The sequence below is a fragment of the Artemia sp. Qi Xiang Cuo genome, chromosome 12 (genome assembly GCF_049724085.1).
Source record: "Artemia sp. Qi Xiang Cuo chromosome 12, ASM4972408v1, whole genome shotgun sequence".
Classification (NCBI taxonomy): Eukaryota; Metazoa; Arthropoda; class Branchiopoda; order Anostraca; family Artemiidae; genus Artemia; species Artemia sp. Qi Xiang Cuo.
The window spans coordinates 47,783,284-47,799,645 of record NC_142805.1 but is presented as its reverse complement, the minus strand read 5'-3'; the positions used below and the strand labels follow the sequence as shown (position 1 = coordinate 47,799,645).

The 16,362-nt window shown below is 36.3% G+C and overlaps 1 protein-coding gene across 2 annotated transcripts in view; it reads left to right on the top strand.

Moving 5' to 3' along the window:
- LOC148946207 (meiosis regulator and mRNA stability factor 1-like) overlaps window positions 1-16,362 on the top strand; it is a 344,665-nt gene that overhangs the window by 304,598 nt on the left and 23,705 nt on the right. For both annotated transcript variants that reach the window (XM_089098280.1, XM_089098279.1), the window contains 2 exons: window positions 4,209-4,464; window positions 7,213-7,430. In XM_089098280.1, coding sequence (XP_088954406.1) covers window positions 4,209-4,464; window positions 7,213-7,430 — 474 coding nt within the window. The remainder of the gene's footprint in view (window positions 1-4,208; window positions 4,465-7,212; window positions 7,431-16,362) is intronic.

Here is a 16,362-nt window from a genome sequence, read left to right as displayed (position 1 = left end):
ACTGTAGCTACGTCACTCTGCAAGCTCTTCAAGTTACTGTTTATACAGGAACTCGAAAAAGTATGCTACACTTCTCCACATCAGTTTGGCTTCAAGCGAGGAACTGGATGTACTGATGCCTTAACAGTCGTTGCTATTGTCTTGATAGATGCCGAATCTTCTGGAGAGAGCCTTTCTTTGGCAGGACACCACATTAGACGTGCATTTGACTCTCTAATCCATGCGGTGGTGCTTTTGAAGGCCGGTAAACGTGGGCTGAATCTAGCTGTCATTTGTTCTCTCAGGAATCTGTATTCCAGATTACGGATCCGACTGAAGCTACCTCCTGACAAGGGTTTGAGCCCAATTCCATGCACCCGACTAGTTCCAGTCAAGAAAGGAGTGCGTCAAGGAGCAGTCACCTCTCCCGACCTTTTCAGTAACCGTGTCCTTGATGCACAAGATCATTGTCCATCTTCGCTGATTCTGTCATCTGTTAACTTGTCTTTGGTATGTTACGCGGACAACATCCTGAATCTTAGCCGAACCCTTCAGCGGTCAATTGATATCTTCGAAATCCTTGAAGCCGAATATCTTAAAGTTGGACTTCAGTTCAACTCTTCAAAATTGGAAATCGTCCTATTCAATTGAAAACTTATTTTCGTGTTCCTACCATTGCCCTTGGTTCTAGCTCTGTCCAGCCAGTGGATCACCTCATTTATCTAGGTTTACCCATAGGTTTGTCTATCCGTCACGCCCGAAAACTTCTCCTCGAACAGCTTAAACGAAGAATTTCAGCGTCTTACGCTTCAGTTGTATCGTGCAAACTCCGATTCAACCGGCTGCTTCTAGCATGCTTGTATAACGCCATCGCTCTTCCTCACATTTTATATGCCACCCCCTTCTGGAAACTTCTCACAAAAAATGACCCGAATATAATCAGAGCTATGTATTTTCTTTTTGCGAAGTATTTGCTTCGTCTACCTCCGTGGTATAAGAATTCTAATGTAATTAAAAATTTTAAAGTCACAGACCCTGACGTCGCCGTCGCTAGACGAATAGCGAAGCATAATGGAGAAATACGCCGAAATCTACACGAATGGTCCCATCTGCTCATTCATTGAATCAGTGATTCGTTTTCTTTGTTGGTTCAGTTTGTTGTAGTTTGTGTCTTCTTTTTTTTTTTTTTTATTTTAAGTGCTCCGTCTTGTTCTTGTTGATTTGAGGGTTTTTCAATATTTAAATAAATAAATTGCATCATATAAATTCTTTTTGGAAACGGTCTTCTCTCTCTGGCTTCTTTCTTCTGATCTTTGGCTGCATGCTTTTGGCTACTTTTGTGGACTCTTTATGAGCATGAGAGGTTGAAAAATTTTTCAAAGAAGTTCATATCAATACAAATGCTTAGCTCCCTTTATTAAACGTGCAAAATCATGAGTGGGTAAGATGCCTTCTACATTCAAATTAATACTGCAGTTACATAAAGAAAAATGCAGAGACAGAAAGAGATGGATGGAGATAAAGGTCGAGAGGGAAGCAGAAATTGATTAAAATACAAAGAGGTATAGGGACAGGGAGAAAGAGAGAGAGAATAAACAGAAAAATAGTTAAAAATCTCATTTATTTAATTACCCAAAAGAGATATAAAAGGGCTTCGTAAAAAGAAGAGGTTAAAAGTTCGTCTTCTTTTGAAGGTTTCAGTTATAACTTCATTTATGTGAACTGAATTGTAGTATTTGCAATTTTAAAGTCATTTTTGAAAAGTATTAGAACTATTCTGTATCCTAGCATTTAATGAAAATAGTCCAGTCACTTTTTTTTACCTGAAATTATTTTTTTCGTTTCGTTTCCTTTCTTTCATGTTTCACACTTCAGTTTTGGGGCTCTACCCTAGCTTGAAAATAGATGGCCTTTGAGAGGTCTAAGATAATGATATTGGTTATACTAGATTATCAGTCTTTTTAACAAAGCCGAAGCCTATAAGTTTATCTTTTGCCAAACCTTCCAGGACTTTAAGTATATGACGCCGATTTTCACATTATATTTTTGTATTTTTCAGTCATACTAAAGTCAATAATTGTGTTGTAAGTGTTTTTGCGTTCTTGTATTTTTTTTTTCTTTTTGCATGATCCTTCTATTGTCTGCCTGTGTGCACATATAGTTTTTAGGCTATAAACTCTACATTTGTATGTGTTTTGTATAACTACATTTACTCTATAGAACATGTGAACTTGCAGAAATTACTGAGTTGCTTTGTTATTATTTTTTCAGACGAATATTTGTGAGGAAAGCTCTGAACAAGAATACAAGAGATTAAAGTGGATGGGAACCAGAATTGCTATATGATGCAATCTTGGCGGTCTTAAAAAAACAATGTGTCAAAGCAAGTTGCTACAATTGACAATGGTATTCTGCGGGGAACTTTGCAAGATAATTTTTAAAAAAAGTTCAAATGCAAGGCTTACCGTGTTCTTTCTTGGAGGTAGGGGGTTGTGTGTAAGAAAAGATAAAACAGAAGCAAACAGGAACTTTTTCTAACCCTCATTATTGATAACGAAGGTTAGACCCCAAAGAAATCCCAAAGAAAACAGAATACAAAAGGATAGAAGAAAAAACTTCTCACCTAGCTGTACATTTATGTCTGCGTCAAGTAGCAAAGGAAATTGTCTTGCCTAGCTCTTGAAGGTAGTAAAATATCCCAAACGATCCAGCATATAGGTTTTTGGAGGGAACATCCAAACCTACCTTTTTCTATTTCTGTTCTTCAGTAATGTTATCAATTTCTTTCTCTAATGACCAAAGTTTTGTTTTTAAAGCTGTAATCTCCTTCTTCAGATGAAAAAATCTCTGCTGTCTTCTTAACGGAATATTTCCAGGTTTAACACGAGTAAGATAATTGCTCTCCCCAGTGAAACACCTCTCAGTTTTCTACGTGACTTCTTATCATAGCCTTTGATTAACTTATACCTTGCACATCTTTGGAGGCTACAAATCTACAATTTGGAATGCAAAGGCAAGCATAACAAGAAACTGCCTATAATATTGCAGAAAGGTGACCTCAGGATTTATGAGTTTATTCTAGGAAATACGACCAAAAGCCTCCCAATGACACAACAAATAGAAAAAGAACTGCCTTGAAAAACCCATTCCTGGCCTATTTCTGGCCTAGGTTCCAACATAGCTTGCCTTAGTTACAATAGTTTTACAATTTCTTGCAGAGTTTGAAACAAAATCTATAAGAGGAACTCTTGTTACCGGAGTGGCTTCATCTAATCAGATTAAACTCAAAAACCTAAATAGTGGATATTTCCAAACTCTTTTGCTGCCTTTCTTAATGAGCTGCCTTTCTAAATATCAGCGCCAAAGATGCCATACCGCTACCCAGTAGAATTAGAAAAAAGCTCTTTTGCTGCATTTCTTAATGAGCTGCCTTTCTAAATATCAGCGCCAAAGATTCCATACCGCTACCCAGTAGAATTAGAAAAAAGCTCTTTTGCTGCCTTTCTTAATGAGCTGCCTTTCTAAATATCAGCGCCAAAGATGCCATACCGCTACCCAGTAGAATTAGAAAAAAGGAGCAAAAGCTGAAGCTTTGCTATAGTCTACTGCCATCAGCACTGAGTAATATCAAAACAACACATTTAGCTCTAACCTTTTTCAACAAATAGCTTGATTGTGTTGATCGTTATTTCTTGGAAAACCTTTGAAATTTCAACATTCTGCCACACAACCAATGTTGACGTTAGGGGTCTATACTTATTGCCATATTGGAGAGGGAGTGTAAAGTTTGGTATAATTGGGCATAAGTTAAACTTATGTAAAAGTGCCCCGCCGTGTCTCTATTTTGGTAGCCCCAGAAATTTGCCTCTTATTTCAAATATCTGAAACTGTCGTACCAACAGGCATTACCTATTTCCTACACGAACGGGGGGAAAGTGTTGACATAAATATATATGGAGAAATTCGCGTTTTATTGACGACTCCACCGTACAGAGGCTGATTACAAACTAATTTCGAATTCAATGAAATAATACAAGGTGAAAAAAAAATTATTAAGGACAATTCTCTTAGCAGCTACGCTAAAAAAAAGATGACCTCCCTAAGTAGATTGATCTATCCCTCCAATGTTGCCATGGAGACTTGAACACCCGCTGAAAACACCCAAAAGACCTATTTGACTTTCCGGTATATATTGGCCATCACAACTTATTTTTAAAATTTTTTTACAGGTTTCAGTTGAGCAAAATACAGCACGCTTGGCACCTATTGAACTATTTCGTCACAATCTTGTCAAACTTCTAAGAGATCATGGTGGTCAAATATCAATGTCCGGTTTTGACAAAGCTTATTTGAAGATGTTCAATGTCCCCTGCCGTCCTGCAGTTTATGGATATGTGTCTGTTGGTGGCCTTGTCTCATCACTGTCAGAAATAGTATTCGTCAAAGGAAGTGGACAGAGAAAAGCAATTTTTCTCAAGGATGAAGGTTTGTGACGTAGAAGAAAAAAAAGCTAACTTGGTTAATGACTCAGTAAATTTCTTTCAAGTGAAACTACTACGGCCATCTAGGGCTCTAAATCCTAGTTCCTGGTAGCATGGATAGATTTTATCGGCACATTAGTTATTTTATAGAATATTAAACCAATGTCAAGGAAAACTTTGCTTTGATGTAGTAAGTACACAAAGCAGGCCAATGCATGTTTTTTTTAAATACATTGGTAATATTGGCCAAAACTCTTTGATTTTGAAAAAGACTGAATCAGTACCATAAAAACCATACACAATCGGCTTCTAATTGTATAATTCTAACCTGGAATCCAAAACGGCAAATTAATTTGACCAACTGGGCATAAGTACTGTGTCTGATTTGTAGATAATGGCTCATTTTTTTTTTTATTATTATTTACCCTTAAACATAATAGCGTTCAGAAGTGGCTGTTTTAGATTATTCCCCCCCCCCCATTTTCCCACTATCATCAAATTGCAATTTCCTAAAATAAAATTTTATATTCAACGAATAATAAAAATTTTTATTTTTTTATTCCTAAATTCGTGGTGCCAAGCACATTTAACTACCAAAATATCGAATTTGCTCTTAGTCTTTTACATTACTCCATCACGGGATTTTAGATGACTATTGAATCTTCTTGTGAAGGAGTCGATAGAGAAACTTTTGGGAGTGACGCCCCCAGGAAGATCTTTCCAAATCGAAGTGCAAGGTCGAATGAAGCTGTTCTTCAAGTACCCTATTCTCGGTGGGAGATGAGGAAGGGTATTTTGGGGTTTAATATTACTCTGTACTTTCATATAAACAGCGTCGACCAGAAATATTCCCAGAAATAAAGAGGGATTAAATACCAATTTCCGACCATCCTTCTCATAAAAATCTTAAATTTTGTAATGGGCAACTTCATATCTTAGAGCCCTTGCCCTGGGGGCTGGAAGGGGGGTTATCAAACCTGGAAGCATAGTTATTTGACCTTTGAACTATTGTGAACAAAATAGCTCTCTCAAAACTTTGATTGGGGGAAAAACAGTGAGGATGATGACTTACTGCCCTCCAATCACTTTGACTCTTGAAAAGGGCACTACAACTTTTAATTTGCAATCGAATGAGCCCCTCTCCGATGTTTATACGACTATTCCTTACATATGAAGTCTTCTGGGAAAGAATAAATAAATAATAACATTGAACCTTTATGGCTCTTTACTACAGGCAACGAAATAGCATTGCCTCTGACTTAACAGGTATGTAGAACTTTAAATTTCTTTTCTAATGAACATCTGAAATTATCCAGGAGGTAATGAGGAGAATTATTTGGCAGGATTGTTCTGCAGGAGACTTTCTGCGGGGGAGGGTACTCAGGGGATATTTTTTGCAGAGGGAAAACGCCTAGACCCGTTCTGGGCGTCTCAACTTTAAGATAGTCCGACCGAACTGTGTATCACCGTGTCCGTCTTTTTGGATGGACAATGAGGAGGGAGGGCACAATACGGTAGAGAAATCTAGAGAAGGAGTTGAATTTATGCACTTGTAGAAAACAGCCTTCGACAATACATCAAACCTTACACTTATAGACTGGAAAGAGTCATGGGGAACAACTGAACCTGCCCTATTTTTATACTACACAATACTACCCTATACAATTAATATGTTTTATTATGCATTAAAAATGGCACACATTATAGATGGTGCAGCTTTGCCCAGGAGAACTAGAACAATCAGAGGAACTTGTATGAAAACGCCCTACTGTTCAAGTTTTTCCATTCATTGACGCCTTATAGAACCGTTTGTTTTTTTTTCGTTAGTTACTTTGAGCTTAACGTGAGACAATACAAAGAAAACTGAGAGAATAGATGAAAAATATATAATTTGGGCTATATATTTGAACATTAGGGGGGTGAGGGTAAAGTATTTGGACAGTGCGAAGTTAGGTAACAATTCTTACTACATAATATGCAGAATAATTGTACATAATAAATTAGGCATGCAAACCAGCTATACTTTATCCCCCGCACCCCCACCCCCTAATGTACAAATATTTAGCCTAAAGGTGCTTCTAAAGTATTTATCTTTATCTTAATTTGGTATATTTCATTAGGATTAAGCGTCAGAGAAACATATTAGAAGAACAATAAGTAGGGTGTATATCGTACAAGTACCCAATCTGAAACAATTTTAAATTTAATGAAGTCAAATTTTATGTTGTTCCTGCCTAAATTTTTGGAAAAAGGGCAAGTTTTAATATTTTAAGACATTTCTATTTGATTTTACAATTGTTTGGACTGCCGTGCAGAGCACAAGAGAGTTTAAAAAAAAAAAAAAATATCCTCTTGTCCTCTTGACCATCAAAGGAAAAAAGATATATAAGAAAAGAGAAGAAGAGATTAAAAAAAGAGAGATATGAATACCAAAACAAATAAAATGGATATTATGTCTTCATGATTATCTTTATGAGTTGCTGATTAACGCTAGATATCAATCATTCTATCACTTTATTCATGCTAAAAAATAAATCTACTTTTAGAAGTATTAAACGGTCTTTTGACCCATAAAGCATGATGGTATTGTTTTTTTTTTCCGAGCCAAACTTAACTTTCCTCTCGCAACAGTTTTTGATACTATTTGGAGCACGCGGTGACCAATGTTTGGCCTCCGGATTCAATAGTACTAAATTAGTGAGTGTATTTCTCAGTTATGGGGCTGAACAAAACTATATGATTTTATTTCTAGCGGAAAATATGTATTCCAACAATCCAGTCTCTATATCTCCCAAAGAGAAACCGAGTTGTAACTCTACCCTTGTCACTAGTAATGGCCCCCTTTCCCGGAGTTTGAAAGACAAAAATGAAAAGGGTAGGAATGGTAGACATTTGGATGGCTTCTTTCCAAAGTTTCAGAACCACATCCGAGATCCAAATCCTGCTAATAGTTGTGGTAGTAACACAGAGGTAAGTGCATTAATAGATTCACGATTTGATTGCACAATTAGTTTGACTAAAAGCCAAGTTAACTAAGGTGAGCAAATACTCATTCAAAAGTAATTTTACACTTTTGAAAATTAAAAAACGCAAATGTTTTTATCACCAAGGGACGTGGATTTGATAAGGTTTTCTTACTAGCTAGTGTGAGTATATATGATATTCCTTATTTTGTATTCTCCTATCCCCTGTGCCCAAACTTTTAAACCTTGGCGATTGGTACTGCCAAATATAAAAGAAAGGGATAAAATCTAGAAACTCAAAGCTTCAGTGATTATATTTGGAAGGTTTCAAAACCCTTGTTTTCTAGATTTGAGCTTTATATCCCTTGTCAGTACAAGATCAAGCCCTTCTCTTTTTTCTTTCTAGTTGGAAAAACCCCCCAATTGGTTTGGTTAAAAATGAAATTTAAACCTGAGCAAGGATTGATTTGAAAGTAACTCTTAGTTTTACGAGCTTTTGTTTAAACGAATTAACGAGCCTCTGTTTAAACAGAAATTATTCCGTATATGAAAGGGGCCGTCCCTTCCTCAACGCTTCGCTCTTTACTCTAAAGTTTTTTATTGTTTAAAAATAGTAGAGTTGTGAGAAAGTCAAACTTTAGCGTAAAGAGCGAGGCGTTGAGGAGGGGACAGCCACTTTCATATACGGAATAATTTCTGTTCGTTTTAAGTTTTAACGTCGTTCCTTACTTTCAGTTAAAAAAAACTTTTTTTTTATTTAATTTTTGAACGTTTTTGAATTAATGCAGGTTTTGATTTTGGCTCACCGTACATGAATAATTAAAACAAAATTTGTATATTAATTTTACTTTTATTTGGTTAAATGGCTTTATCGAAACTTGTTTAATTCTATTTACGAACGTTTTTATTAGTAATAAATATATGTAACTTACGAATTAACTTACGTAACGAACTTCTATATTCATAGATTTTCAATATTAGGGGGCTCGCCCCCTATTCAATACCTTGCTCTTTAAGCTAAAGTTCAAATTTTGTTCCAATTATTAAAAAATGACCCCTTAATCACAAAGGCCGTTAATTAGAATAAAATAGCTCTTATGAAATTACTAAAAAATCTGTGGCTTAAAGAGCGAGGTATTGACTAGGGGGTGAACCCAATCATATACATAATATTTTCTGTTCGTTTTAAGTTTTGATGCTGCTCCTTACTTTCAGTTGAAAAACTTATTTTTTTATCAATTTAACTTCTGATCTTTTTCTTTAATAATGCTGGGAAATCTGGCGCCCCCTTCATAGCAATGTCCCTTCCCCCATGAAAACTTCCTTCACGGAAAGATCCTCCCATATAACCCCGACCCCCCCCCACCTACCAGAAAAAATCCCCCCTGAAAACGTCTGTATACTTCCCAATAACCAAGAAATAACCAAAGTTCTTAACTTTCAGCCCTCCCCCCCCCCGGGATTTCAGGGGATTAAGTCATTCTAAAAGACATAGTTATCATATTTTTGACCATGTTGAACAAAATGGCTATCTCAAAATTTTGATCGGGTGACATTGGGAAAAAATGAGCGTGGGAGGGGGCCTAGTTGCCCTCTATTTTTTTGGCTACTTAAAAAGTGCACTAGAACTTTTAATTTCCGTTCCAAGGAGCCCTCCCTTGATATCCTAGGACACTGGATCGATACGATCACCCCTGGAAAAAAAACAACAAAAAAACAAATAAACACGCATCCATGATCTGGCAAAAAATGCAAAATTCCACATTTTTGTAGATAGGTGCTTGAAACCTCTACAGTAGAGTTTCCTGATACGCTGAATATGATGGTGTGATTTTCATTAAGGTTCTATAACTTTTAGGGGGTCTTTCCCCCTTTTTTCTAAAATCAGCCAAATTTTCTCAGGCGCTCAACTTTTGATGGGTATAACTAAACTTGATGAAACTTACATATTTGAAATCAGCATTAAAACCTGATTCATTTGATGTATCTATTGGTATCAAAATTTTATTTTTTAGAGTTTCGGTTACCATTGAGCCGGGTCGCTCCTTACTTACAGTTCGTTACCACGAACTGTTTGAAACTTGGCTCTTTAAATCAATTTCCGCTCTTTTTTTTAGATATGCATGTATAAAACTTAAATAATAAACTTGGATGTTACTATTTGTAAAGGCTTGAGACAAATACGAGTGAACAACATAAAACAAGTTTCTATACTATGGAAGAAAAGCTTCTATACTATGGAAGTGGGAGCGGAAGGGGGATTATTTGCCCTCCAATCACTTTCGACTATTAAAAAGGGCATGAGCCCTTTCTATTTTCAATCGAATGAGCCCTTTTCGAAGTTCCAACGACAACTCCTTCGATACGAAGTACCCTGGTCTAAACAACAACAACAACAAAAAATAATACATTATACTCACATCGATCTTTACTATAAAACTGTTAAGACTTCCAATCACTTTCGACTATTAAAAAGGGCACTAGCCCTTTCGATTTCCTATCGAATGAGCCCTTTTGGAAACGACAACGCTTTCTATTAACACCTAATATGCCCCCAGGGCATAATTACAACCCTTATCTTAAGTTCTTTTAGGGTGGCTGTCATCCTCTAAGACCGAATTTACAGAACTTTCAACTACGTTAAACAAAATGGCTATCTCAAAATTTTGATTGGATGTGTTTGGAGAAATGGTGGGCGTGAGAGGGGCAGTAGTCGCTCTCCAATCACATTTAACTATTAACAATGGCCCTAGCCCTTTCAATTTCCAATCAAATGAGCCCTTTTGAAGATTCTACGACAAAATTTTCAATAAAAATCTTATATATCCCCAGGGCATAACATACAACCCGTGCCCTGAGTACTGGGGGGGGGGGTGTGTGTGTCATTCTCAAAGACCTATTTTCCAGAACTTTCTACTACGTTGAACCAAACGGCTATCTGAAAATTTTGATTGGATGTGTTTTGAGTAATGGTGGGCGAGAGAGGGGGGTTAGTTACCTTCAATCACTTTCGTATATTACAAAGGGCACTAGACTTCTCAATTTCCAATTGAATGAGCCCCTTTTGAAGTTTTACGACATCTCTATTTGTAAAAACCTTATATGCCCCCAGGATAGAACTTACAATCTTTGCCCTTGGGGCTCTGGGGGTTTGTCTTCCTTAAATACATAATTTCCAGAACTTTCCACTACGTTGAACAAAATGGCTATCTCTGAACTTTGATTGAATCTTTTGGGGGAAATGATGGGCGTAAGAGGGGGGTTAAGTACTCTCTACTCACTTTCGACTATGAAAAAGGGCAATTTCAATTTCCAATCAAATGAGCCCTTCTTGAAATTTATGTGACAACCTTTTATGTAAATTTTATATGCCTCCAGGGCATAACCTACAACCCTCGCACTAAGGGTTCTTAGGGGTTATCATCCTAAAAGACCTAATTTCAAGAACTTTCAACTACGTTGAACAAAATGGATAACTCAAAAAATTTTGATTGGATGTGTTTGGGAAAATGGTGGGCGTGAGAGGGGCGTTAGTCACTCTCCAATCACTTTCAACTATTAAAAAAGGCACTAGCCCTTTCAATTTCCAGTTAAATGTTCCTCTTTGAAGTTTCTACTCTTTCAATAAAAACCTAATATGCCCCCAGGGCATAACTATACAACGCTTGCCCTGAGGACTGTGGGGGGGGGGGGTTCATCCTTAACGATCTAATTTCCAAAAATTTCAACTACGTTGAATAAAATGGCTATCTAAAATTTTTGATTGGATGTGTTTGGGGATAAGATGGGCGTGAGAACGGGGTTAGTTGCCGTCAAATCACTTTCGACTATTAAAAAGGGCACTAGCCCTTTGAATTTCCAATCAAATGAGCCCTTTTTCAAGTTTCTACGACAAAGATTTCAATAGAAACCTTAAATGTCCCAGGGAACAACTTATAACCCTTGCCCTGAAGACTGTGGGTGGAGTCTCCTGCTCAAAGGTATAATTTCCTGAATTTTGAAATGCGTGGAACAAAATGGCTATCTCAAAATCTTTATTGGATGTATTTGGGGAAATGGTGGGCGTGGAAGGGGTGTTAGTTGCTTCCAAATTACTTACGAATATTAAAAAGGGCACTAGCCATTTCAATTTCCAATCGAATGAGCCGTTTTTGAAGTTTCTGCAACAACGCGTTTTTATAAAAACTTATATGCCCACTGGGCATAATTTACAACCCTTGCCCTGAGGGCTGTGGGGGGGGGGGGTGTTATCCTCAAAGACCTAATTTCCAGAACTTAAAACTACGTTGAATAAAATGGCTATCTCAAAGTTTTAATTATATGTGTTTGGGGAAAAGGTGGGCGTGAGAGGCGGGTTAGTTGCCCTCTAATCACTTTCGACTACTAAAAAGGCACTAGCCCTTCAAATTTTCCAATCGAATGAGCCTCTTCTGAAGTTTCTAAAACAACGCCTTCTATAAAAAAAACTTATATGCCCCCAGGGCATAACTTACAACCCTTGCCCTAAGGACTGTGGGGGACATCCTAGTCAAAAACATAATTTCTATCATGAAATCAACTACGCTGAACAAAATGGCTATCTCAAAATTTTGATTGGATGTGTTTCAGGAAATGGTGGGCGTGGAAGGGGTGTTAGTCAACTTCCAATCACTTTCGACTATTAAAAAGAGCACAAGGCACTCGAATTTCCAATTGAATGAGCGCCTTTTCGAAGTTTCTAGGACAACTTCTTCGATACGAAGTGCCCTGCTCTAAAGGAAAAATTTAATAAATAATACATTGTGCCAACATCGTTCTTATAAGCCCCCATGGCATAACTTAAAACCCTTGCCCTGAGGGTTGTGGGGGAGTGTCCTCCTCTTTACTTAGTCCCCGTTTCTTGTCTCGTTCTCGAGTGTCCCCGTTCTTTACTTAGACAGCGCGATCGCGCTGCCTATGATTTATACAACAGCTTTCTATATAAACCTTATATGCCCCAGGGCATAACTTACAACCCTTGCACTGAGGGCTCTGAGGGGGTTATCATCCTAAAAGCCCTAATTTCCAGAACAAAATGGATTATCAAAATTTTGACTGGATGTGTTTGGGAAAATCGTGGGCGTGAGAGGGGCGTTAGTCGCTATCCAATCACTTTCAACTATTAAAAAAGGCACTAACCCTTTCAATTTCCAATTGAATGAGCCCTTTTGAAGTTTCTATGACAACTCTTTCAATAAAAACTTTATATGCCCCCAGGGAATAACTTACAACCCTTGCCCTGAGGGCTGTAGGGGGGTTGTCATCCGTAAAGACCTATTTTCCAAAACTTTCAACTACGTTGAATAAAATGGCTATCTAAAAATTTTGATTGGATGTGTTTTTGGAAAAGGTGGGCGTGAGAGGGGGGTTAGTAGCCCTCAAATCACTTTCGACTATAAAAAAGGGTAGTAGCCCTTTGAATTTCAAATCGAATTAGCCCTTTTTCAATTTTCTACGACAAAGACTTCAATAAAAAACCTTATATGCCCCCAGGGCATAACTTATAACCCTTGACCTGAAGACTTTGGGGATATTATCCGGCTCAAAGGTATAATTTCCTGAACTTTGAACGTTGTGGGACAAATGGGCTATCTCGAAATTTTTATCGGATGTGTTTGGGGAAATGGTGGGCGTGTAAGGGGTGTTAGTTGCCCTTCAATCACTTTTGAATATAAAAAAGGGCACTAGCCATTTCAATTTCCAATCGAATGAGCCCTTTTTGAAGTTTCTACGACAACTTGTTCAATAAAAACCTTATATATCCCCAGGGCATAGCTTACAACCCTTCTCCCGAGGGTTTTGGGGGAGTGTCCTCCTCAAAAACATATTTTTTATCTGGAAATCAACTACGCTAAACAAAATGGCTATCTCAAAATTTTGATTGGATGTGTTTGGGGGAATGATGCGCGTGGGGAGGGGGGGGGAGCTAGTTGCCCTCCAATCACTTTCGACTATTAAAAAGGGCACTAGCTCTTTGAATTTTCCAATCGAATGAACCTTCTTAGAAGTTTTTACGACAACGCGATCTATAAAAACCTTATATACCCCCATGGCATAACTTACACCCCTTGCTCTGAGGGCTGTTGGGGAGTTTCCTCCTAAAAAGCATAATTTCTATTTGGAAATCAACTACGTTGAACAAAATGGCTATCTCAAAATTTTGATTGGATGTGTTTCGGGAAATGATGGGCGTGGAAGGGTTGTTAAATGCCTTCCAATCACTTTCGACTATTAAAAAGGACACAAGCCACTCCAATTTCCAATTGAATGAGCCCTTTTCGAAGTTTTTACGACAATTTTTTCGATATGAAGTGCCCTGCTTTAAAGGAATAAAAATAATAAATGATACATTGTGCCAACATCGTTCTTTTATGCCCTCAGGGCATAACTTAAAACCCTTGTCCCGAGGGTTGTGAGGGAGTGTCCTCCCGATAAACATATATTCTATCTGGAAATCAACTACGCTGAATAAAATGGCTCTCACAATTTTGATTGGATGTGTTTGGGGGAATGATGGGCGTGAGCGGGGTGAGCGCTAGTTGCCCTCCAATCACTTTCGACTATTAAAATGGGCACTAGCAACTCCAATTTCCAATCGAATGAGGCCTTTTCGAAGTTTCTACGACAACTCCTTCGATACAAAGTGCCCAGGTATGGAGAAAGAAAAAAATAAATAAATAATTCATTGTGCCCACATCGTTCTTTACTTAGGCAGCGCTATTGCGCTGCCTATGATAATGGCGAATTTCCATTTGATCTTAAAAAAGCTAGGGTTGTCCCATTTTTCAAAGGTGAAGATCCTCTTGTCGTTACGAATTACAGACCTATATCACTGCTTTAAGTCTTTTCTAAAAATTTTGAAAAACCAGTCTACCATCAGCTATTTAGGTTTCTTGCTAAGAAAGGATTTTTTAATGACAGACAATTTGGCTTCAGACCTGGGCAATCCACAGAAGACGCACTTTTATCTCTAATACTGTTTATTAATAAAATGATGGATAAAAGTAAAACTCCTGCTGCGGTTTTGATTGACTTAAATAAAAGCTTTCGATGGTATGGCTCCTAAAATTCTATTGGGAAAATTAAATCATGTTGGTATTCGTGGCAATTTACTGTCATGGTTCAGGAGTTATCTTAACAATAGAATGATCTTTATTGGTGATTAATTAAAAAAAACTTTCCGAAAAATAATTTTTTAAAAGAAAAGTAAAGGCCATTTTAAAATTAAGCTCAGCAGATACAAATACATTTTAAAATTCAAACTCAAAACGACCAGAAAATACTATTAAAGAATAAATGAAACCCAAAACGAACAGAAATTTAATAAACCATCATAGCAAAAACATACAACAAGTAATAATATAAATGAATCAATAGATCCTAAAGCGATTAATGCTTAGATTGAATATGAAAGTCAAGCTTAAAACAAAAAAATATTTTCCTATTGAAGTATAAATGAAACTTAAAACAAACAGAAATTAAATCAAACAATCAATGCAAGCAAGCATACAATAGATATTAATATAAATTAATAAATAAATCTTAAAACGAGTGACACTTAAATTGAACATGCAAATCAAGCTCGAAACGAACAAAAATCACCACAAACAAGAGTTTGGGTATGACCTCCATCTCTCACTGTAAAAGTCTAAAACCTACTGCGTCATTGGCCCTGTACTGAAAACCAATTTTATGACAAACATTTTCTTTCCAACAATCGATCTGGTGTGAATATTTTCTTTTCAACAGTTTCAATTAATATCATTATACATCAAATATTCAATTTAATTTATTAGCTCTTTTTAAAGTTGTTAAAGACGAATATAGTTTCCCTACAAACAAGTGTTTGGATACTGCCTCCTTTCCTAACTGTAAATAAAAACCAAAAGCCTACTGCGTCATTGGTGCTTAAGTGAAAACACAATTATATTACAAATATTTTCTTTTCCAGTTCTTAAAGCATTGAAAATAAAAGTACAATTACAGTGAAATAAATTCTTGAATCTGTGGATCTTTCCACAATCTGATGGAACTTTCAACAATTAATAACATCAAATATTCAATTTGATGTTGTTTATACTTTCCAAGACTGTTCAAGACGCATTTAGTTTTCAGTAAAGTGCCAATAACGCAGTAGGTTTTAGACTTTTACAGTGATAGAAGTAGGTCATACCCAAACTCTTGTTTATAGTGATTTTTGTTCGTTTAAAGTTCGATTTGTATACTCATATAAGTTTCACTCGTTTTAAGATGTATTTATTAATTTACATTAATATCTATTGTATATTTGTTTGCATTTATTGTTTATTTAATTTCTGTTCGTTTTAAGTTTCATTTATACTTCAATAGGAAAATATGTTTTTTCATTTTAAGCTTGATATTCATATAAAATCTAAGCATTAATCGCCTTAAGATCTATTTGTTCATTTATATTATTACTTGTTGTATGTTTTTACTATGATTGTTTATTTAATTTCTGTTCGTTTTGGGTTTCATTTATTCTTTAATAGTAATTTCTGGTCGTTTTGAGTTTTAATTTCAACATATAGTTGACTCTGCTGAGCTTCAGTTTAAAATGGCCTTTACTTTTCTTTGTAAAACTTATTTTTCGGAAAGTTTTTTTTAATTGATTTTTGCTCCTTTTTGATTGCAAAAAATTTCAAGTTTTTAAAAATTCCTTATTTCCAAATCAAACTTTAAAAAAGAATATATTCATCAAAGTATCAAAACTTATATCAAAGTAACAATATCAAAGTGAAAAATTGGTTTTGTGTCAACCTCAGACTTTTTATTATCTGATGTTTGAACTATTTTTAACACAATTGCTATCTCAAAATTTTTATCGGATTGGTTTAGGGGAAAAGGGAGTGGAGGGACTAGATTAAGCTTCGGTCTCTTTTGATTCTTTAAAAGTGAACTAG